Source organism: Giraffa tippelskirchi, chromosome X, assembly GCF_054371585.1.
Source record: "Giraffa tippelskirchi isolate mGirTip1 chromosome X, T2T-mGirTip1v1.2.pri, whole genome shotgun sequence".
In the NCBI taxonomy this organism is placed as follows: domain Eukaryota; kingdom Metazoa; phylum Chordata; class Mammalia; order Artiodactyla; family Giraffidae; genus Giraffa; species Giraffa tippelskirchi.
The window spans coordinates 50,524,847-50,547,634 of record NC_137289.1 but is presented as its reverse complement, the minus strand read 5'-3'; the positions used below and the strand labels follow the sequence as shown (position 1 = coordinate 50,547,634).

The 22,788-nt window shown below is 48.6% G+C and overlaps 1 protein-coding gene across 6 annotated transcripts in view; it reads right to left on the bottom strand.

The window, feature by feature from the left end:
* TSC22D3 (TSC22 domain family member 3) overlaps nucleotides 1–19,070 on the bottom strand; it is a 64,147-nt gene extending 45,077 nt beyond the window's left edge. For 2 of the 6 annotated variants that reach the window (XM_081567331.1, XM_081567332.1), the window contains exons 1-2: nucleotides 18,537–18,725; nucleotides 17,833–18,258 (exon numbers count right to left, since the gene is read on the bottom strand). In XM_081567331.1, the coding sequence (XP_081423457.1) occupies nucleotides 17,833–18,152 (320 nt within the window). In that variant the 5' untranslated portion in view covers nucleotides 18,153–18,258; nucleotides 18,537–18,725. Of the gene's footprint in view, nucleotides 1–8,444; nucleotides 9,463–14,469; nucleotides 18,259–18,536; nucleotides 18,726–18,907 lie in introns of those variants that run through there. The other 4 variants (XM_081567330.1, XR_014076118.1, XM_081567329.1 and 1 more) reach the window with 4 other exon arrangements.
* Between the last annotated feature and the right edge of the window lie 3,718 nt (nucleotides 19,071–22,788).

Sequence of the window (22,788 nt, the reverse complement as noted above, 5' to 3'; positions counted from 1 at the left end):
CCCTGCTGAGAATTCCTCACTAGACCTCACTTAACTTGGACAGTGCCCTCTGTGGAGCAGACTTCCTCAGCCTTGGCCCCAGGGGCTGCTTTGGCTGGAGTGCCCCCAAGCCCACATCAGTAGCCTGCCTGTCCAGCCCAGTGCTCACACGGGGCCCAGCCACCTCCGGCTGAGAAGCGTGGATCGCGTGGTGCCCCGAGCTGGGAACACCGTCTTCCCTGGGAGGCCAGCAAACCCCTTTCTCTGAGCCGGCTCCCCGGGTGGTCAGGAGACAAAGGAGGCCCGCAGCAAGAACAGGAGCAGTGGGGCCAAAGTGTTCTGCAGGCCAGAAAGATTGTGCCAATGTGGGTTAAACACAAGGACTATCTAACAATCAGGGCTGACCAACAAGGGAACCCGCTTGTGGGTAGATGCCTTCAGGCTGAAGCAGTGTGTCCACCCCCTGGGGATGCTTTACAAGAGATTCCTGTTTCGGCTGGAGAGTTAAGGCCCTTCAGGGGCTTAGAGCCCTTTTTTCTGTTATTAAATAGATAATCATTCCCCATTCCACCACCCCACGCCCCCACCCCATCTAACTTGGACTCTCTCAGGGTCTCTGAATGCAAAGTCCCCAGAAACAAAATTGCTCTGAGGGAGGCAGGGCTGAGGCAGGGAGCTCTGCCCATTCCACTCCCCAGGCTCCCAGAGCTCCCTAACTTCCACCATCCACCGGGAGATGCTTTCTAGTTCAGGGCAGCCCAGCTTGAAAATACTGTGGTGAGGAAAATTAAACCAGGTGAAGACCCAAACCCCTTCAAGTTTAAAAGACACACACAGATTTTTTATTTGTGACTTTGCTTGTTTGGAGGTGTAACCTCTATTTGGAGATGAGGGAGGTGGCACAGTGCCTCCTGTCTTTCTTTGTGTCCTCCTCTAAACTCTTCCCTCTTCTCCTTCCCTCCTTCAAATTCACCTTCACCCTGGCCTCTCTTCCCCTGCCCCCAACTCTCTCCTCCCTTTCTCTGTTCTTTCCCTTGGGCAGACCCCAAGGCACCAAGGAGGACCTTAGGGCTCTATGTAGTGCAGCGCTATTCCCTATGGGAATTCTAAGATCCCTTGCAACCACCGGACTCTATGACTGATTAACTGAGGGACAAGAAATGATTGTTGAACAAACTGAGCTAAGAAGAAGGAGAGCTAGCAGCAAGGAAGCAGAATGTGTGACTCTGAGGGTGAGGACACTAGGGCAGTAGGCAGGTGCCTGACAGGTGGGGCCGACTTCTCTTCTACTCACCCTCCCCACTGCAGTAGAGAGGCTGGTGGGTACACAGTTGGCAGAGGACATTGGAGAAGATCTGCCATGTAGGGAGCCCTGAACTCTCAAGCCTCACCTGGCAAGGAGCTCTCTCTGGTTAATGAAGTGTCACCTACTGTGGCTATGGACCCTCATCATATAATCCAGGGAGAGATGGTCCACTATGAAGGAATCAGAATGCAGTGAAATGTACCAAACACCGACTTTCACCAAGTAGATTGGTTTCTAGTAGCTCATCTGTGCATAAGTGAGGGGAAGAGCAGCTATATATAGCAGCAGTCAAATTCTCAAAGGGCCCTGCATTGAGTCATGCAGCGGTGGTTCTGGTGAAAGTGGGGCTTTACCGAGAAACCAGATTTCTAAGACAAAGGACCAGTCTAGTCCTTGTTCTTAGGCAGTCTTTTAGATTGGATGCAAACATCCAAGACCAGAAAGACACACACGAAGAACTCAAGAAACGCATTCTGGGTTGAGGAGTTGAGCTTTGGGGCTGAAGGGGTTGCTAGGAGACATTTCGTGGAGAGCTCATTAGCAACTATACCTTGACCACACCTCCAAACACCTTGGTTCTAGTTACTAAATCATTCCAAGTTCATCATCCTTGAGTTTTCAAACTGGACCTTAATGTTCTATTCAGCCTAGATCCTCTCTTGGGGTTATGACTTTTTACACATTTACCATCTTCTCCTTTCCCTTTCTTGCTTATGTGAATCCCCTCTTCCTCCCATCCTTCTAACCTTCAGGGGTTCAATGACATAGTCATGTGTTCACACATCCCATCTATACACAACAAGATGCTGCTAAAGGTGTGATCTTCCAGAATATCTGATTTGGAAGAGAGTTAAGAAACCCATTTTCTCTCTCCCCTCTCTCATTTTGTAAGTAGGGAAAGCAGCCCACAGAAGGGCAGGGAGTTACTTACTCAAGCTCAAGCATCAGATTGGTGGCAAAGTCGAGACTCGAACCCAGATCTTCTGGATCCAAATCTGACCCACTTTCCACAACCTCAAGCTGTAGCTCCTCCAGGAATTGTGCCTCCTCCATGAATTCAGGGTCCTCTACAAGCTGGGGCTCTTCCATGAGCTGAGGCTCCTCCAGTCTTTCCCCCTTCATTGTCACTGTTGCCCAGGGAAATCTTGATTGCCTGACTGGAGTTGATTTCTCTCTCTCTCTCTCTTGCCTGGCTGGGGTTGGTTCCTCTCTCTCTCTCTCTGTACCTCCCTCTCGCACTCTAGCTCTCCCTCTAGCTCTCCCTCTATAGCTGCCGGGCTAGGGCGGGATCAACTGGAAACTCTTTCCCAGGCTCAGAAGAAAAAGTGCTCAGGGAGCCTCGGGGCCAGCCTGGGCTGGCTCAGTTGTGGAGGCGGGAGGAAGTTCCCGGCCCTGAGTGCCTTCGGGGGCTCCCAGGCTCTGAGGGAAGGCTGGAGCTCCTGGGGCAAGTGCTGCCCTCCGGATCTTCTGCTGAGGCCGGGCCAGCTTCCTAAACTAACTCCCAGACTGAAGGGGAGGGCCGGATCCTCCGGGGGAGCCCAGACAGTGGCTCTGCCAGCCAGCCCCTGTGGTTGGAACTTTCAAAAAGACCAATGTTTCAGCAACTGATTTCTTTTCCAACCCGAACAGCAAGCCTTTCTGTCCCCCTTGCATGACTGTGGCTGTGGCGTGCAGCCCCAGTCTGAACAGAAGCAGAATTCCAGGGCTGGGACTCCATACACCCAAACCACTGGTCAATTCCATTAAATAAAATCAAATAAAAAAACACCGTTTTGGGCATCAGGGAGACCCAAAGCTGGTCTCTTGGCATGGAGATGTTGTGTACCTACTGGGATGGGATGTGCACAGCCATCTAGAGATGAGAAGCCATAAGACCATTGGGTTAGAGAATCAGGAGACTTGGTTTCTCTTTTCAGCTGGTCACTAATTAGCTGTTTGGCTTGTGACAGGCACCCACCCGTCTCTGGTCCTCAGTTTCCTCATTTGTAAAGGGTGAGGGTCAGACTGAGTGACTGCAGAAGCCCTACCAGTTCTGAGCCTCTGTGTCTCTGGCTAAGACGCAAGTGAAGGCAGAAGGTGCCAGCCCCCAACACTGGGTAGACAGAAGTTCAAGGTCTTGAAGAGGCAGTCCCCAGTTCCACTGCCCTCTGAAATCCTTCTCCATTTGCCAGCAGTGCCAGTAGGGTGCCCTTATGCCTCTTTAGGTTTCAATCTCTGGTAAAAATGTCAAAGCTCCCAGCAGTTTGTCCCCCACAAACAGAAGGAAAACTAGAAGCCTTGTCAGTCATTTACACCTGAGTGTGAATGAAGAAGGTTCAGAGAGCAAGCCTTGACAGAGATAAAGCTTGCCAGACTGGGCTGCAGGTGTTAGCTGGCTTTGGGCAGGACAGGTTGTGTGATTGACGGAGCAAGGGGAGGGGTCTGTGAGGGGACTGGTGAGAGCGGGAGATAAGGCATGTCCCAAAAGGTTTTGTTCTGGCTCTTCATATGATTTGCCTAATGATAAGGAAGGCTTCTCTTCACTGAGTGCTTCCTGGAACGTCCTCTCACTCAACCCCCACCCCTCAACCACAGTTCCACCATTTTCTTTTTCTTTTTTTACTTCCGCCATTTTCTAAATGAGGAGACTGAGGTCGAGAAGTCACTTGCTAACGTCACATAGTCTGTCAGGCCCTTCTCTACTCCTCAGTGGCTGCTCTACGGTCTTTTGAGGGTGAAGAGGCCCACCTCAGCTCCCCACAAAGGCCAGCACTTCCCACCCTACTGGGAGAGAAACCAGGAAAAACAGAGTGGGGCCCTGCCTCTCTAGGATCCTGGCTCCCCAGCATTCAAAAGCTCCGGACACACCTTGCAGTTAATACTAGAATATACCAGCAAAGCCACCCACATCTGAATAGGTGGCTGAAAACATAGCATTTTGGAGACATGGTCATTTCGTGGGGCCAGTTTCAAGTATAATTTTCAGTGCATTAGTTCTTTATTCTCTTCACTGACGTCTGGAAGGTGAAGAGCTCTTCAAAGTGTTTCTGATCCTGATTTTCAGCTGATAGGCCATTATGGCCCTTAGAGAATTACTCTGCCTAAATCATGGCTGCTTGATCTTGGCAATGAGAAATTTCCTTGGGGGTTTGCTCCTATCTGAGGCCCCCAGTGAGCCAGAGTGACTTCAAAATCCACACCTTAGTGTATTAGCAGTGACTGGGTTCATTTTAACTTTCCTTGCTACTGATTTGAGGGAAGAATCCCTCACAGAGGGACATAAATGATACAATGCCCAGGGTTTTAACAAGGTGACTTTTGTTTTTGTGAATTTTCTAATCCTGGGGGAAGGATTAGAACACCCCTTAGCCTGTGTTCTCACAGCTTCCTGCACCTTTTCTTCATTATGATCAATTGTAATGATATGGCTATTTGTGTAATTATTATTTGATGTCTGTCTCCACTGCTGCTGCTGCTGCTAAGTCGCTTCAGTCGTGTCTGACTCTGTGTGACCCCATAGACGGCAGCCCATCAGGCTCCGCCGTCCCTGGGATTCTCCAGGCAAGAATACTGGAGTGGATTGCCATTTCCTTCTCCAGTGCATGAAAGGGAAAAGTGAAAGTGAAGTCGCTCAGTCGTGTCCGACTCTTAGCGACCCCATGGACTGTAGCCTACCAGGCTCCTCCATCCATGGGATTTTCCAGACAAGAGTACTGGAGTGGGGTGCCATTGCCTTCTCCGCTGTCTCCACTACTAGATTGTAAATTTCCTGCCACGGGGATCCTGCCTGGCTTGTTGGCTGCCACTTTCTCCTCGTGTCTGATTTTCATGTGTGTGTGGAAGGAGAAATCCTCTTCTTCCCCAAGCACCTGGGGTGTGCAGTCTTATTCCAATGATTTCCCACACTGAGATGCTCCCCAAAATTGTTAGGCCATTAGGATGGATGTCCCACTGAAGCTAATCTGCCTAGGAGATAAGAAAGCTGAATGAAAGATTCAGAGGGGAATTAACAGCTCTTTAGTCTGTTCCCCCACATGATTCTAGTCCTAGAAGAGCTGGTAAAGAATCTGCCTGCAATGTAGGAGACCTCAGTTCAATTCCTGGGTCAGGAAGATCCCCTGGAGAAGGGATAGGCTACCAACTCCAGTATTCTTGGGCTTCTCTTGTGGCTCAGCTGGTAAAGAAGCCGCCTGCAATTGCAGGAGACCTAGGTTTGATCCCTAGGTTGGGAAGATCCCCTGGAGAAAGGAAAGGCCACCCGCTCCAGTATTCTGGCCTGGAGAATTCCATGGAGTGTATAGTCCATGGGGTCACAAAGAGTCAGACATGACTGAGCAACCTTCACTTCACTTCCCTTCCATTTCCAATGGAAATTTCATACATGTTTCTATTATGGAAGTATTTTCCTAAAAACATTCATCTCTCACACATGCACTTTTCTTTTCCTTATAAGCACCTGCACCCGATACCTTTGCTTTCCCCATCTCTCTGACCCCTTCTGTCCATGATCCTTATTACCAACCCTCTCATACTTTTATTCAGTTCTTTATTGGTAGTCACCACCTTTCCCGTGTTTGTATTTTATGTAACATCCCTTGGTAATTTTGTCTAGCTTCTCCACATGCTGGTAGTCAGGAAGTTCTTTCTGTTATCTAATCACAGTTTTTCATGCTACAGTAGAGGCCTGTTTCCTCTCGTTCTGTTCCTAGTGTGGTTTGGAAACAGCTAGTCACCATCTCTGAGTTGTGACTTTCTTATATTTGAAGATCAACCTCTCTTTGACCACTGTCTGGCCCATCCTTATGCTCCTCTTCAGTCAATCATCTTGGTTCCTTTAGCTTGGCCCCACAGCTCCCTGAAGTCCGAGGCATTAGCCAGTTGGCTAAGCAAGCTTCTCTTCCCTTCTGCATTCAGACTGTTTTTCAGCCTGGACAAATTATCTGACATTTGCAACCCAGAAAATTTAACCCTAGGGCCCCAGAAACGAATGCAGCCTGAAGCTTTGTGCCCTATGGCCTCTGTACAATGAGAAGCATTCACAACTTAGAAGGAGGCCCGCAAAGGGAAAATAAAACCCAGATGACCCTCTGTGGTTCTTTTTTTTCTTTACAGTAAATAATTTACAAATACAAATTTTCCTCCACCATAGGCTTTATCACTGGTCCCCAGGGCCAGCCTTTACACATTTCCATACCGTCATGGACTATTTTTAGTGAAAGATGACATTAAGTACTGGCTGCCCCGTGGGCTTCAACCCCCATCTCTTCCTCCTGTCAGAATGTTGTCAGACCTCCCCTTTTGGACCTGCTGGTCACTCATAGCCTAGAAATATTTCCCAGAGTGTGAGTAGCTATGGCATGACTTCACGGGTTTTGGAGAAAGCCTCTGTCTAAACATGTCTCCTTCGGCTTGGGTCTGATGATTAGAATTTCAGCCATTGAGATTCATTTCTTTAGCTCCATATCACTTCCTCAGGAAGCCTTGTCTGATACTTTGTTACACTCTCGGAGAGGAGCTTACTCCTTTTCCCTCTTAGCACTTCTTTTTTTTTTTTCCCTCTTAGCACTTCTTCGTAATCGTAGATTCATTAGCGTGGTTATTTTGGTTTATGTTCATCCCTTTACTCTACTATTCCATGATGGCTGTGGCCATGTTTTTTGTGAGTTCCCCACTCTATTCCCAGTGCCTAACAGTGAGCCTGTCACATGGAAGGCATGAGAGAAATATTTGTTGTTGACTGAATCTGCTCATGAACCTAAATGTGAATTTTCCAGAGCACAGATGGGAAAGGGTGTGGGCATGCATGCCCAGGACACTAGCTCGGTGCGAGGGCCCCAGAAAGCAAGGTGCTGACTGTAAGCAGCAGTCTGCTTCCCCAGATGATCCAAGGCTGCTTCCTTTTTGCTACTCCAGCTCCCTTTCCTTTCCTGTCAGCTGGAAGCTTCCCTCCTTCCTCAGCCCAACCCCAGGACCTTCATTTATATGGCATCTGGGAAGGAAGGGTTTGACCAAGGTATTGATATAAACAAGACTAAAATGACACCCTGTGGGGCCGCCAGGAACTTTTTTTTTCCAGAGAGATTTGAGTGAACAATGTGTGTGTGTGTGTATTCTTGGGCTTCCCTGATAGCTTAGCCAGTAAAGAATCTGCCTGAAATGCAGGAGACCTGGGTTCAATCCCTGAGTTGGGAAGATCCCCTGGAGAGGGGAATGACAACTCACTCCAGTATTCTTGACTGGAGAATCCCATGGACAGAGGAGCCTAGTGGGCTAAGTCCATGGGGTCGCAAAGAGTCAGGCACGACTGAGCAACTAACACTACTACACTACATATATATTCTCAGGGCAGCGCCTTGACATGATCCTGGTTCTGTTATCCCCCTCAGAAGGGGCCTGGTGGAGACAGAAGCCAGAGACGCACATATGTGAAACCATACCCCCAGACTCCTCTGGCACCAACCCTCAACTGCACTCCCACACTTAGCCCTCCTGGTTCTGATGGGCTTTCTGCAAGCATCCAGGAGTGGTGCCTTTCTGCTCTTGGGCCCTGAAGGCCTCCACCTACCCAAGACTAGCTAGGTCCCTCCCCTCAGGGACCGACTCTGAGAGGGGCCACAAGAGGAGGGCCAGAGCAGGCCTCTCATACATGGAAAGTGTTCCTCGCTGTCCCCACCCCAGCCAGCTCCTTCTGACCCATGACCCCCGCTGGACAGGCAAGGTGCCCCTCTTCCCTCCCAACCAGACAGCCTCACAGCTCTTCCCACTGGCCATTCTGTAAGGCCCTGCTGGAAGTTGCTGCCATAAAGAGACTCTCCCTTCCTAGTTTGCTTTGGCACCGCCTAAGTTTTGGGCGTGCAGATCCAGGGAACAGTAAGCTTGAGGCCTTTCCCTCAAGGAGCAGAAGCCCCAGCCTAGCCTGCAGTGGCTGGTGGCTCCGCTGGAACCGCTTTGGTCCTGTTGCCTCCCTCCTCTACCATGCCTAACGGGGCAGGCATTCAATAAATCTGCAGTAGGTGCTGGGTAAATAGCAGGCCTGTGGTTGATAAATGATGGATTGATTAACTGAAATGCTTGGCCGCTCAGTACAAGGTCTAATGAGGCACTGCCGTGGTTCATTTTCCTGTGCACCTGGGGAGGCAGAGTTTAGTGCATTAAGACTGGGCCAGGTTTATCTTATTCCTTTTTCTTTTTCTTTTGTTTTACTGCAACTGACTATGAACTGAAAGGGTGAGGGATAGAGAGAAGTGAGGGGCTGGAGGCCTGGGAGGGGCCTCGAGAAAGGGGAATACTGCACCTTTGCCTCAGTTCCCGCCCCCAACTGTCACTGGATTCAGGGAACTTGGGGTGCCCAGCTCTCCTGAGCCCTGAGATGGTGGTCCTCGGCTTGTCTGAGATTTGCATACAAATCACACCTGTCAGTAATTCCCATGCTACCTTTGACTTTACCTCCCTGTTTCTTCCTCCCTTCCTTGGACAGGATGGCAGTGTCCCCCACTACACTCAGCCTGTGAGCCATTTACCCACTGGCAACACAGTGTGACAGGCTGGGTAGAGACAAGGAAAGAGAGGAAGAAGACCTATTGGTTTAGATATAAACTTTGAGCCAGTGGACTATTAGATTGATGGGGCTATTCTGTGTTGTAGATATTCATGTGAGTTTATTAGAGAAATATGTCATAGAATTTAGCAAGTCCCATTTCACTGAGGGCTCAGTTGCACCAAACCACTAATGCCATTTTCTGAAAAGGCTAGGAAGTGAACTAGGTATCACTGAATTCAGGCCAGCCTGGGGACTTTGAGACTTTGTGAAGAATGGATTGGGAATTGGATTGGGCCTCCCAGCTTCCACTAAACCCATCTCCCTAAAGTTCCCAGAACAGTACCTGACCCAACAAGCAGATACAAAAGGAAGAAGAACTTCTGACACCTGTTCTGCACCCCCCCACCCCCGATGCACCAGGCTGACTTCAGCACTGTACCATCAGGTGACAGCAATAGATGCCACCCCCTCAAGAAGACCTCAAACCACGCTTAAGCGCATAGCAGCTCACCTGCCTGCTTACATGTGCTGCAGAGTGTGGGGGCCTCGGGGGGGAATCACCTTCACCGCCTGGCACTTGCCTCTGAGCAGACTCTTGGCCTGACACTAGGCAGGGGAGGCTTTTCCTTTGAAGTGTAGTGAGCTCCAGTACTCTTGCCTGGAAAATCCCATGGACAGGGGAGCCTGGTAGGCTGCAGTCCATGGGGTCGCTAAGAGTCAGACACGGCTGAGCGACTTCACTTTCACTTTTCACTTTCATGCATTGGAGAAGGAAATGGCAAGCCACTCCAGTGTTCTTGCCTGGAGAATCCCAGGGACGGCGGAGCCTGGTGGGCTGCCGTCTATGGGGTCGCACAGAGTCAGACACGACTGAAGCGACTTAGCAGCAGCAGCAGCAGAGCTCTACTTAGGCCCCCAGCAGGCTTCTGAATGCCTGGCCCCAGGGAAGCCTGCCACTGAGCAAGCAGAAGCTTGATGCCTCAGTAACCTGGCTCTGTTACGTAAGGCACTATGAGAGATATGAGTCAGGGACCTCAGGCTGGCCCAGGCCCAGCCTAGCCTGCAAGTGAGGCTAACAGGGAGGTGTGTGTTTGTGTGTGTGGGGAGGGGGGGTAAGCCAGGAAGGAGCTGCTAGAACCACTTCCCTTCCTCTCGCTTCTCACCCCCTTCTTCCTCAGGGATAGCTATAGCCAATCGCTGGCCTACAAAGCTCGGAGTGGGAATCCCGGCCAGACCCTGAGCTGTGAGCAGCTGCTCTCCATCTCCCCTGAAGAGAAGACAAGAGGAAGTAGGCTGAATACCCAAGGCTGTTTCGTGAGTAAATTCTTCCTTCTAGGAAGGATGGGGAAGGTCCCTGTGGGGCTTTGTCCGCAGGCAGGGGCCTGATTTCAAGCTGAGCCTATTTGAGGAAAGTGGTTCCCAGGGGAGGAAGGCTGATCGCATGCCTGGGGCATCACTGACCAAGCAGCTTAGGGCTCTGGTTTCCCCTCGGGCTAGTGCTGCACAATGGGAAGCCTCTCAGCCAGTCTCCGTGCTGCCTGGGATCTCACAGCTCACAAACTGTTTCCTATAGGGCAACAGCTACTTTGGGGCAGAGATTTCCAGGTAGAAGGTACAAGTGAATTAGCTTTGCCCCATGAAAAGACTCCCTCTTGCCCAGATTAGCATTTGAAAAAGCTATTTTCTAGACTCCTCCCATCTTATCCCCACTCTGATTCCTTAGCTAAGCTGGATTTTGGCATGGATATGTGGTGGCTTCCATAAGCCATTTCCCCACACTGACTCCTCAACAAACCTGCTTTGAGGCTGAGATCTAGCCTTCAGCCTTCACAGATATCCCATTAGCCCACAGGGTCCTGCTCTGCCAAACCCATGGCCCCAAGCGAAGCCCTAACCCTTGTCCCATTATTGCAGGCAATGGGACAGCACAACATGTCCTGGGCCATTATTGCCTTCTTCATCTAAAAGAGAAATTTCGTCTTTTTTGACCCCTGTGGTCAAGGAATGCTTTCCCTTGAGTGCACTGAGCACATTGAGTCCCCCATCAAATGGGCCCAAGCTTCAGGCCCACTCAGCACATTGGCTTCTTCAGGGCTAGCAAGACTACTGCATGACCCCAACCAATTTGTTATGTAAACCCAGCCAGTCATGGCAGATTATGGCTCTGTGGTTATCTTGAGGGATCCCTTACATAAGAGGAGAAAGTTCAGGTAATAGCATAATCGTGATGAGCAAACACGGTGCAATGGCTACCACCAAGGTAAAGACATGGCTGACCTTATTCCTCTCAACCAGCCCACAAGGCGCAGGCAAGTGCTCTGCTGGGCTCCACCACTCAGGGGACCCAGAGACCCTGGCAGCCTTGGCCAGACACATCCATCTCCATTTACCCAGACTTCCTGGCCTTTGGGACCTGTTATGGAAAGGAGCCAAAGCTCTACCTGGAATTGAGAGCTTGTTAGTTTATCTGGAAGTGCAAATATAAGCAGGATTGTTAACCTTCTCTTCAGGCAAGGAGGGAAAATAAGGTCACCCTGGAAAGAGTTATTTTCTGAGGTGTGGGCTCACATGGGCCCATTCCTGGCAAGACTGAGGAGGAGGAGGAGGTGGAATTTGTGTTCTGTTCTTGTCACTTTTCTTGAAGAGCACGAATCTTCCCTCCAGACCTCTCAAGCTCCGTGCTGCCCAGAGCCCCACACCGCAGCAGGCCTTTCAAGGACTCTGTCTCTGTCTCTCTGCTTCTCTTCTCCAAACTTGGCTTTCATAGATTCCATTCTCATAGAACCCTATTCCCAATGAGCTGTCACCCCCGAAGGAAGTTCTGATAAACAAATCCACACAAAGTAGTCAATGATGAGTAAAACATTTACATCTCACTCTTTTAAAACGAAAACCCTGGGTAGCAAACCCAGGTAGACCCTGCCCATTCATGAGAGAGACACACTCAAACTTTTTCCAGTCCCTAATTCATGAGCATCCTGAAAGCACATCATTTGCCTCATAAAATGACTATCATTTGGTTAAACTTCCTAGCTTTCTTTCATTGTAATCATTAGCACTAGCAGCTGACTCAGGGAGGGAGGCCTTCTCCCCAAAGAAATAGACATTTGCTCTTTTCATGGGCATCACTACACTTGAATGAATTGACGATGAGAAAAGGGCCACAAAATTGGATTGAAAAGTAGGTTCTGGGCAACTCCACTCCTAGGTAGAGACCCAAAAGAATTGAAAGAAGGGGCTCAAAAAGATACCAGGACACCAATATCCAAAGCAGCATACTTCACCAGAGCAAGCAGGTGGAAACAACCCAAGTTTGTGAACAGATGAAGTGGGTGAAACAAAATGTTCTGTATCCATCAAAGGAATGTCATTCACTCACAAATAAGAAGTAAGTGCTGATAAATGGATAGACCTTGAAAACATTACCTGAAGTGAATGAAGGTAGATACAAAAGGCCTCATCTTATATAATTCTACTCATACAAAGTATCTCAAATAGACAAATTCCTGAGATAGAAGAACCAAGTTTACCAAGGACTGGAGGGAGAGGAGAACAGGGAGTTACTGCTTAATAAAGTGAAGAGTTAGTCATTCAGTCATGTCCGACTCTTTGCTACCTCATGGACTGTAGCCCACTAAGCTCTTCTGTCCATGGAATTCTCCAGGCAAGAATACTGGAATGGGTTGACATTTCCTTCTCCAGGGGATCTTTTGGACCCAGGGATCAAACCCGGGTCTCCTGCATTACAGGCAGATTCTTTTCCACCTGAGCCACCAGGGAAGGTACTAAATAGATAGAGTTTCTATTTGGGATGTTGCCAAAGTTCTGGAATGGATAATATTGCTGACTGAACCATTGTGAATATACTTAATGCCACTGACTTGCACACTTAAAAATGGTTAAAATGACAAATTTTATGTTATAAATATTTTATTGGTATATATGTATATACCTAATATATACATATTCTTTATATACATATATAACATACACTCAAATATGTAGTATATATATATAGTAGTTGCTGGTAGAGCAGTAGGGTCACTCACCACCCAAAGCCTCTGGGCACATGGAATTCACATCTGTGTCTCAGCAAAAAGACAGTTTCTAACACATCAGGGCTCTCATGAGGTATACAAACCATGAATGTTAAGTCTGCAAATGCATTTGTGTTTTCAACAGAGGACGTGTCTTAATTCAAGGTGCCTATTCTTTGTCAGACCACTAGGCACTCAGGAAAAAGTTATTTTAAATTATCCTGGGCTAGGAAAGGACTTTCAGAGCTTGATACCAAAAGCAAAACTCACAAAGGCAAAGAATACCAGGCTTAAGCACATAGAAACTCAAAATCTTTTCCCAGCAAAGTACACTACCCTCAAAATCAAATGGTAAAATTAGTTGACAAACGGTTGCAATCTCTAAATCAGAATTTCTTGTGGTGTGGCCCAAATACCGCTGCACTATGGAATAGGAACTTTGGAGGGCAAGGATAGAAAACTGATTTTAGAGTATAAAATTAAGCACTACAGCAGGCAAGTGGGAGAGTTTTGCCCCCCAAATCCTCTATGTCCTCAGAAATCAGGTTCAGGAATATACATTTATGAAATCATTACTTTGAAGACTCAGAGAAGTGCAAATAATTTTTATGCAAATTTTTCTTGGAAGCCTGATCTCTGAATCCACATTGTTCCCTTTACTACTATATATCACATCAATAGGGAAGGTTAGAAGTATTAACACATGTAAAATAACTAGAAATCTTGCTGTTATTATTTTCTGAGCATCTAAGTGGAGACCAGTTGTTGCCAGCACAGAAGTTTAAAGGTAGACTCCGAGGGCTCTCAGAGCTGCAAGAGAACTCAGATTCAAAGTAGCTCAAATCACACTGGCTGGGGTGCTGGGGAGCTGAAGAATAGAGCTGATTAAGCAGTTTTGGATAAAATCTTACAAATAAATTTGAGATTACAACAATGACAACAATAGAATATGGCAAAAGCTCCCCTTTCAGCTTGCTATACCTTACTGATCAGAGAATTTGTTGTTGTTTAGTCACTAAGTTGTGTCCGACTCTTTTGTGACCTCATGGACTGTAGCCTCCCAGGCTCCTCTGTCCATGGGATTCTCCAGGCAAGAATACTGGAGTGGGTTGCCACTTCCTTCTCCAGGGGATCTTCCTGGCCCAGGAAATGAACCCATGTCTCCTGCATTGGCAGGTGAATTCTTTACCAATGAGCCACCAGAGAAGCCCAGATAAGAAAATTAAGGCCCCTCAAATTTCAGTTTTGCAAATTTTTTAATAGGCTGCATTTCAACTGAAAAAAAATAGCTCTTTGCCCAGCATATTCTATCTGCCTCTTAGGTTTTCCAGTTTTAGAAGCATTTTCAAATAATACAGTATGCTGCTGCTGCTGCTAAGTCACTTCAGTCATGTCTGACTCTGTGAGACCCCATAGATGGCAGCCCACCAGGCTCTGCTGTCTCTAGGATTCTCCAGGCAAGAATACTGGAGTGGGTTGCCATTCCTTCTCCAATGCATGAAAGTGAAAAGTGAAAGTGAAGCCGCTCAGTCGTGTCTGACTCTTCGCGACCCCATGGACTGCAGCCCACCAGGCTCCTCTGTCCATGGGATTTTCCAGGCAAGAGTACTGGAGTGGGTTGCCATTGCCTTCTCTGATAATACAGTATAGTCCCCTAATAATAGATTGACCAATCATCTCAGTTTCCCTGGGACTGTCCCTGTTTGAGCACTGAAAGTCCTCTGTTGGTGGAAAGTCCTGGGATGGTTGGTCACCTGACCTAATTAGGACATTTTAACCATTTGATTAGTTTATGGGCTAATATTTGCCTCTGCTTAACAATTCTTCCTTCATTGACAATTCTTTAGTGTCCTACTGATCTTAGGTAGAATCTTGGCTCTGCTCTTCATTGTAAGGCATCGAGAAAGTTATTTAATTTTCTCCAGCCTTAATTTCCTTCATTAAAAAATGAAGAATGGTGATAACAGTACCCATTTCATTGGGTTGGTGTAAAATTAAATGAGGCTATGCAGATATAATGCTTAGCACATGCTGTAAACACTCAGTAGATGTTTAGCTATTAATCTATTACAGTTATTAGTTACCTAACACAAGATTGAAGGGCTGGTGTGTAAAACACATCTCCCCCTACAAATAGTTTAGAGGGACTATTTACATACCAATGAGCTACACGCCCATTACCACTGATTCATATGTATATACACAACACTGTTCATCAGGGCTTCTACCAGGCTATCAGAGTTACTGCATGTGGTTCATACCAGAAAAAAAATCATATTTAAACCCTTATAAGAATTTTCCAAGAGTCAATTAAAGTTGTAAAATCTTTACATAGGACCACACCAACAATTAAGCAGTCATCTAGCCAAAAAAACCTTTATTGAGTACTGGCAGTATAATTAGAAGCCAAGGGAAAGCCAAGTAAGTGGAAAACACACCCTACCCTCAAATTGCTTACACTCTTGTGTTCCAAGGAAACCAAGAGCTAAACTGAGAGTCAGGGGCAGGTCAAAGCAGAAACCAGATAGAAATCAAGAATCTGCCCCACGCTTCCTCCCAAGAATATAGGAGCCCTTGCAGCTGGGGAGTGGGCTGTAGGAGGAAAGTCAGAAAGAGTTGCTTCTCCAAAATAGATGGCCATGAAGGAGACAAGTTAGAGGAAAAAGACACTCAGGCAGGAATCTGAAGTAGCAAACAATTAAATGGAATAGAAGTAACAATGATGGCTGTGGTATGAAGCTAGAAAACCAGGGAATAAATGAAGTAGGAAGAGGAAATTTTCACTCAGAAGACTGTCCAGCTTAGATTTTGGAGAAACCCTATGACCAGCAATAATGGCCTCCTACTTTGCCAATGAGCCTGTCATTGTAGGCAAACTTGCAACCAAATTCAGACTCTCCAGTGTCTAAGGTCCCAGTTGTAAAGGCAAATGAGAGAATGTTTTGTCTTTCTGGAACTGTTAAAGTGGTTACCACAGGACCCTGTCACTCCCCAGCCTGTGGGCTTGAGTTGCTCTGTTCCCAGGAGGGGAGGCAGGGTGCTTCCCAATGATATGCCCTGCTCCCTCCACCAAAGCCCTCAGCCCCCAACCCAACCTGGTAGCATTTCCAGGCTTTGCCAAGAACCAAGAGGTGTCAACAGAGTAGGTGACAAAGGAGGTCTTGCCATTTTCAAGAAACCCAGACCACCAGAAAGCCTCCCAAGGTGCAGCACAAGTGAACATTTTGATTTCAGACTTTCAGCCTCACATCTCACTCACTTAGGTCTGACCCTCCCAGGCCTCCAACCTAGGAACCAGAGCTGAGGAAGTGTCCCCTCTTATGTTTCATCAGGCCATTTTGGAGCAGATTCTCTCCCAGTTGAAAGAGTGCAAGTGCTATGAGCCCTCTTTCCAGGTGTTGCCACCGCTTCCCCCCCCCCCCACCGCTACCTACAGCCCTAAGCTCAGCAGACTAATAGGAACCTGTTAGGGCTTTCGCTCGGCAGGGTTGCAGAGGCTGTGGTCTGAATACACTTATAGTAATCTTTCATCAGAAATGAAGATTCCCTGGAAACTCGGCCTGGTTTCTTAGAGACAATGAGATAAATTGATGCCTAAAGAGAAATAATAGATGAGAAAGGGCTTCGATGGCATGGAAAATGCCTGCAAATACAACCTGTTATAATAATGCTAACAAAGTTGGCAGCCTTGCTTGTCCCCTCCTGGAACTTCTGGGAACGTGGAGGCTAACCTTGGCTGAGCACTAAGTGAGGTAGTTCTTGCCTAGCTCGATGGCTTTTAAAATATCCTATTTGTGTCTCACTGTCAAACCATCAAATTATTCAATTACTCTGTGGGAGCCCAAAATTACTTATTACCTTGTCTGAGCACATTACCTGCCCATGACTTGGAATCTCAGAACTAGAAGGAAGCTTAGAGACCAGAGAGGTCAAGCAACTTGCTCAGGGTCACACAGGGAACTAGACACATAACTTGTACTACAACCGAGGTCTCTCTTTCTTTTACATAACCTGTGACCTTGAGAAAGAAGAAAATCCACCCACCCATGAGTGCGTGCACATACACACACACCCCAGTGCCTCGTTTCGTCCCTATGGCTCTAAGAACACCAAACCCACAGCTGAGTTTCCTAAAGTTGCCTCTCCTGCCTCAAAATTGCTGCAGTTGTCTCCCCAAGACCGGCTCTTACCAAAGTGTCTCAGACTGGAAGACTGCAGCCACCTTTGGTCTTCCCATTGTGTTTTTCTCCTCCATTCTACCTTCCTTGCCCTTCAGCAGGATTTCTAGAAAGTCTGACCTGCACTCCAACACAGGCTTGCCATGACATGGACTCATCCACCCTCCTATCCTGGGATGCTCTTTGGGGCTGCTTTTAGCTGTCACTGGAAATGGAAGGCTGTGATCCATGGTGGATCATGGATGGGGAGGGGTCCCCCTATCCAGAGTTTCAAGAAATTCTCACAGGTCTCTTCCTTATCCCCCACCCTCCCCCACATCAGTAGCTGCTGAATCTGTCCGGACAATTTGCTTGCCCCTATTCTCAGTCAGGGCCACTCAGTAATTTAAAAGCCCTTGCAATTTCTGCCCAAGTTTGCCTGTTTGGAAATGGACTTTTGATAAGTGTGGAACTCAGGTCCCAAGAGCATCCCATGGCAGACTCTCCAAAGTGGCTGTAGAAATGTAGGCACTTGGGTAGAAAGTGCTGCTGGCTATCCCCAAAGCATCTACCGCTCTGTCACTCTGTCCATCTTCTGGGCTCCAGCATTTCCCTAGGAAAGCCTCCTCAGGCACCTTTCCAAACAGGGCTCCCACCTGCCAGGCCTCCCCTCAGCCGCACAGAAATCCAGGTAGCCTCCCGGGTCAGGTTGTGGCGACCGCAGGCGCCCGAACACCCAGTGCCCCTCTAGGCCTTCCGGAGGGGCGCATTCCACCCAGGCAGGTGCGAGGCAGCCGGGACTGGGTGCCCACCCGCGCATGCCCCGCCACCCACCTGTGGAAGAAGAGCAGAATGGAAAGCATGGTCTGGTCGATGTTGCGGTTGCAGATGCCCTCGTTGATCAGGTAGCAAGGGTCCCGCAGCACGGGCTCTAGCGAATCCTGCCGCATTATGCTATTGAGCTTGTCGGTGTTGAGGTTCTCGAAGACCAGCTTCTCCTGCAGCTGCCGAAAGTTGCTCACGGTGGGGCTGCCCGAGTTGTTGTTGTCCCCGCCGTTGTCGCGCTGGAGCCCGCTCCGGTGGGCCAGGTCCAGGCAGCAGTTGCAGCAGTCGAGGCCGACAGGTGAGCGGCAGTCGGACTTGGACTGGGCCATGTTCTCCGGCTCGGGGGCCGCGTGGCCCGCGAGGTCAGGGGCAGCCGGCAGGTGCGCGCCCGTCGGGCCGGCCGGAGGAGACTCCAGGGTGTCTGGGACAGACAAGCTGAGAGGAGAAGAAGAGTTGGAAATGAGCGTCGAGAGCCGGCCACCCTCGGCTCGGCCCCCTTCTGGCTGCGCCGCTCGGGGTGCGAATAGAAACAGCTGGACAAACAGCTCTGAGCGGATCCTTCGGGCTCACTTCCTCCTCTTCCTCCTCCTCTCCGCCCCCTCCTCCTCCTCCGCCTCTCCAGGCCGGGGCCGCCCCCCCACCCCGAGGTGCCACACGCGGCCCCCGCGCCGTCCCAAGTTTCCCAAGTGTGAGAGCGGGGGCCGGGGGCGGACCTGGGGCAGCAGGAAGGGCGGGCTGCGGGGCCGACAGAGAGCCGGGGCGCGCCCTCGCTCCCTCCCTCCCGGGTTCCCTCCCTCCCTCGCCAGCTCGGGGACTCGCCGACTCTCGGGCTCTCCGGGGCTACGCCGGCAGAGCGGTGGCAGAAGCCGAGCGCGAGCAAGCGATCCGCGCGCCTGGGAGTCAGCGCGGGGCCGTGACAGCATGCAAATGACCCGCCGGGGGGGCCGGCCGACCACGCGGGGCCGCCGCCGCTTCTCCCGCGCGCGCCCGGGAGCCGGTGGCGCGGTACTGTCCCCCTCCCCCGCCCCGCTCCCACCGGGCCTCCGCCCCCACCTCGCCCCGGCACCCGCAGGGCCACCCGCACCTTCCGCCGCGCTCCCGGCAGCCCGGCCCCACTCGGCCTCCCTCCGTGAGCCCCGCCGCGCTTCGGCTCGGGTTGTCTCGCTGCTTCTGGCGCATCTTGGGCCAGGAATCCCCGAGAGCCGCCGCGCCACCCCCGGTCTCGAGCTCAGCGGGCGGACCAATGTGCCTGGTCCCACCGCGGACGGGTCCCCCTACAGGAGAGACGCGGCCTTCGAGAAGCAGGGTGGGGGTGGGGTGGGTGCGGAGAGCGCGTGGCCCCAGCGGGGTGTCCGAGGGCGCTGTGCGCGCCTCGGGGGTAACCGACACGCGCCTGCAACAAAACTCACAGAAGCACGCTCAACCGCTCCTCGGTTTCTGTCCGATTCTTCTCCCTTCATTCCTTTCCCCCTTTCCCCCATTCCCCTCATTGCTCTCTCCTATGTCTTCCCTGAACCCCATCTGAAGTGGTCTCTGCTCCGGCTTCCCGGAACGCCAGTCCATTAGCAGTTCTCCTTCTGTCTGTACGCCCCCTCCCCCCCGCCTTGCTTCTCTTTGCTCTTCTTCTCCCATTCTTTCTCTCATATTTATTCTCCTGTTCCTTTCTCCCTCTTTCTCTCATTTATTTTTGTTATTTTTTTCCTCTTTCTTTACTCCTTTTGGCCGTTTCCTTTCTTTCTCGCCCCCTTTCGTATTCCTTTTTTTCCCCTTTCCTGGATTTCCTTATTTACCCTTTTTCTCTGCCATTTCTCTTTTACTCCTCTCGGTTTCTTTCTTTCCCCTTTCCTTTCCCTCATTTTATTCCCCCCATGCTCCCCTCACTTCCACACCCCCTCATTCTCAGTTTTGTCTCATCCTCCCTATTTCACTTAGCTTCCTCAATTTTTCCAAACTTGGAGTTTTTTGATCCCCACCTACCACCTTAGGTGATCTCTATCCTTACCTTTTGAAGGGGTGTGGTGATTGGTTGTTCAAGGACACTGCGGAGTGTCCTGAAACCTTGGCCTGAGGGGTTCTTGGCTCTGAGGAGAAAGTGCCCCTGGAGCTGAGCTGGGGTGAAAGGGCATATTTGTGGTCTAACCCCAGCCATGGGTGTGTAAGTGATAGGGTTCCGAAGTGTCTCAGGACTTGGAGACTCGGAATAGGTTTGTATACGTAGAATTCAGTAATTATTGGTTTCTGAGAAAAATTCAAAATATTCATGATGTTCAGTTTTCACTTAAGTGGATTTCAGTTTGTCAGCACTTCCCCACCCTTCTTTCAGCTCGCTTTCACAAGGCCATGGCCCTTGTGATAGACCAGTACATACTGCCATCTAGTGTTCACAAAGCGGAACGTTTCTTTCCGGAGTCAGATCTTGGCGGAGACGCTAGAGGTGCCCCCTAGTGGGATTCACACTGCACTGGTCCTGAGAGCACGAGGCAAAAGGAGGCAGATCCTCTAAGCTAAGAGGGCTTCTCGGCCAGGCTGTATATCTGGACACCAGCACAGCCACTCTCTTTCTAGTGCCGCTCCGCTTATCTGAGTCTCTGGAGATCGGGCTTTCATAGATTTAACATTCCCTCTGTGTGCCACAAGTATCACCCCCATAATGAGGAGCAAAGTACAGCTAACAAACTCCTCTGTTTCCAAGGCTCTATAGATCTTACAAGGGGCCCGGCAATTTTAAGAAATGGAAGGAGGACAGTACTCTCTCCGCTGTAGGACGCAGAAAGCCAAAACGGATCTATATCCCTGCCTCTGACAGGATCCCAAGATAAGACACGAAAGAGGGGTTGCAAGGTCACTGACCCGACCAGCAAAGCTGAGTTTATGGTCCCTGTGTTCTCACAGACTGTTGAAGACTGTTTATCTCAAAAAAGTCAGTCGTTTTGATGCATTAATTTCACTTTTTCTTCTTCATTGTCTTTTTTTAAATGTTCTTGGTTAAAAGCCAGAGGAGGTAGTAGAATATGAAATTTCATATGCATTATGTAGACTTATAGCCTACTGAATTGTTTTTTAATTACAGTGTTTATGATTTTCCCTCTTGTTTATAATTATTTTATGTTAAACATTATAACAAAATATATTAGTTTCATAAATGTTTATTTAATTTGTGTTTTGAGAACTGCAGGGGCCTTTTGCTTCTACACTTGCCTGAATCCTTTTATCTTTGTGCATAACCTTAGGACGGAGCCCTGGTGGAAGTATTTCCTTCTTGGCATTTGGCACCATTAAATTCCAGAATTTGTCCCCTTGACACTTCCCTTGTTGTAGTCCTTTCTAGCAAGCAGTATTGTTAATAATTCAGTACAGCTTTGCATACTATATCCAGGCTGATCAAGAACAAATATAACTTAGAAGAAAATCTAGATAGTTCCAAGATAGAGTTCAGAAAGCTGTTGTGTGTTTGCACACAAGTCCAGCATGTATTGACATATAGCATGCCTTCCTGAAAAGGCTGACTGGGCAGGGCCTCCTTGGCTCCTCTCTGTGAAGCCTCCCTCTGCTCACATATTTTGTGTTGAATGGAGAGAGTCCCATGTAGCAAAACGTTCTTATGTAAACCCAGCGAGCAGAAGGGGGCCCACTTACAGACAGGGTAGAGTAGGAAGGGGGAAAAAAGGGATACCTCCTTCTCAGATGGAGTCATCAACAGTCACTCTCTGCTTGCCTTGTGCCAAGTATGGGGTGAGTGGGGATTCAAAGGTAAGTAAGACACAGCCCAAGCACCCAAAGAACTCATGGTCTAGTTGGCAAAACAGAGACATAAACAGAGAAAAACAGCACAATCTGGGAATGACAATGGAGGCCTGGTGTTTGTGTGTGGGGAGCACTGCTGTGGGAGTGTGGAGGAGAGGTCAGCTCTGGAAGGAGGGAAAGGCAGTCTACATGGAGGGAGGGAGGAGAGAACAGAGGCCTGGAGGTGACAACAGCATGTGGGGGGGGGCTGGGTATGAATTACAAAGAAGTTCAGTGTTACTGGAGAATAAGATGTGAGAGATGGAACAATGAGAGTCAAGGCTAGAAAGAGATTTGGGGACCAGGTATCAGGGGACCTCATGCGAAAGGTGAAGAAAATCCTCCTGCCTCACAAGTTGCCCACATATTTAGCAATTATTAAGAAAAGGAATAGGTATCATTTACTGAGGTCATGCTATGTGCTGGGTACTTTACATATATTATCTTATTTAATCCTCACAACAATCCTATGAAGTAGGTTATGATTCCAGTAATGAGATGGCCTTGGGAACGTTCAAGAAGCTCATGTCACATAAGTAGTAAGTAGTGGCATTTGGATTTGAACCCACCCCTTTCCAACTTCAAAGCTTATGCCTTTAACCATTAGGTGACTTTTTAGTTACGGGTTATCAAACATTTACAAAGCATAACATCTATTTTAAGAAGATAGCATACTCTAAAAAAGTACAATCAATGATTTACTAACACACACACATATATGACTTCCTCTTTTATGTTTAAATTTTTTAATATAATTTTAAAAGGTTACTTTATACTCCCCATGTTATACAATACATCCTTGAGCCTATCTTACACCCAACAGTTTGTATCTCCCACTCTCCAACCCCTATATTGCCCCTTCCCTCCACTGAACCACTACACCGTTCTCTATATCTGAGTCTACTTCTTTTTTAGTTATATTCACTAGTTTGTTGTAGTTTTTAGATTCCACAAATAAGTGATATCACATAGTATTTGTCTTTGACTTACTTCACTTAGTATAATGCCTTCCAAGTCCAACCATGTTGCCCCAAATTGTAAAATTTTGTTCCTTTTAATGGCCAAGTAGTATTATGTTATATATGTATGTATATATATATATATATTCCACATCTTCTTTTCCATTCATCTGTTGATGGACACTGAGGTTGCTTCCATACCTTGGTGACTATAAATAATGCT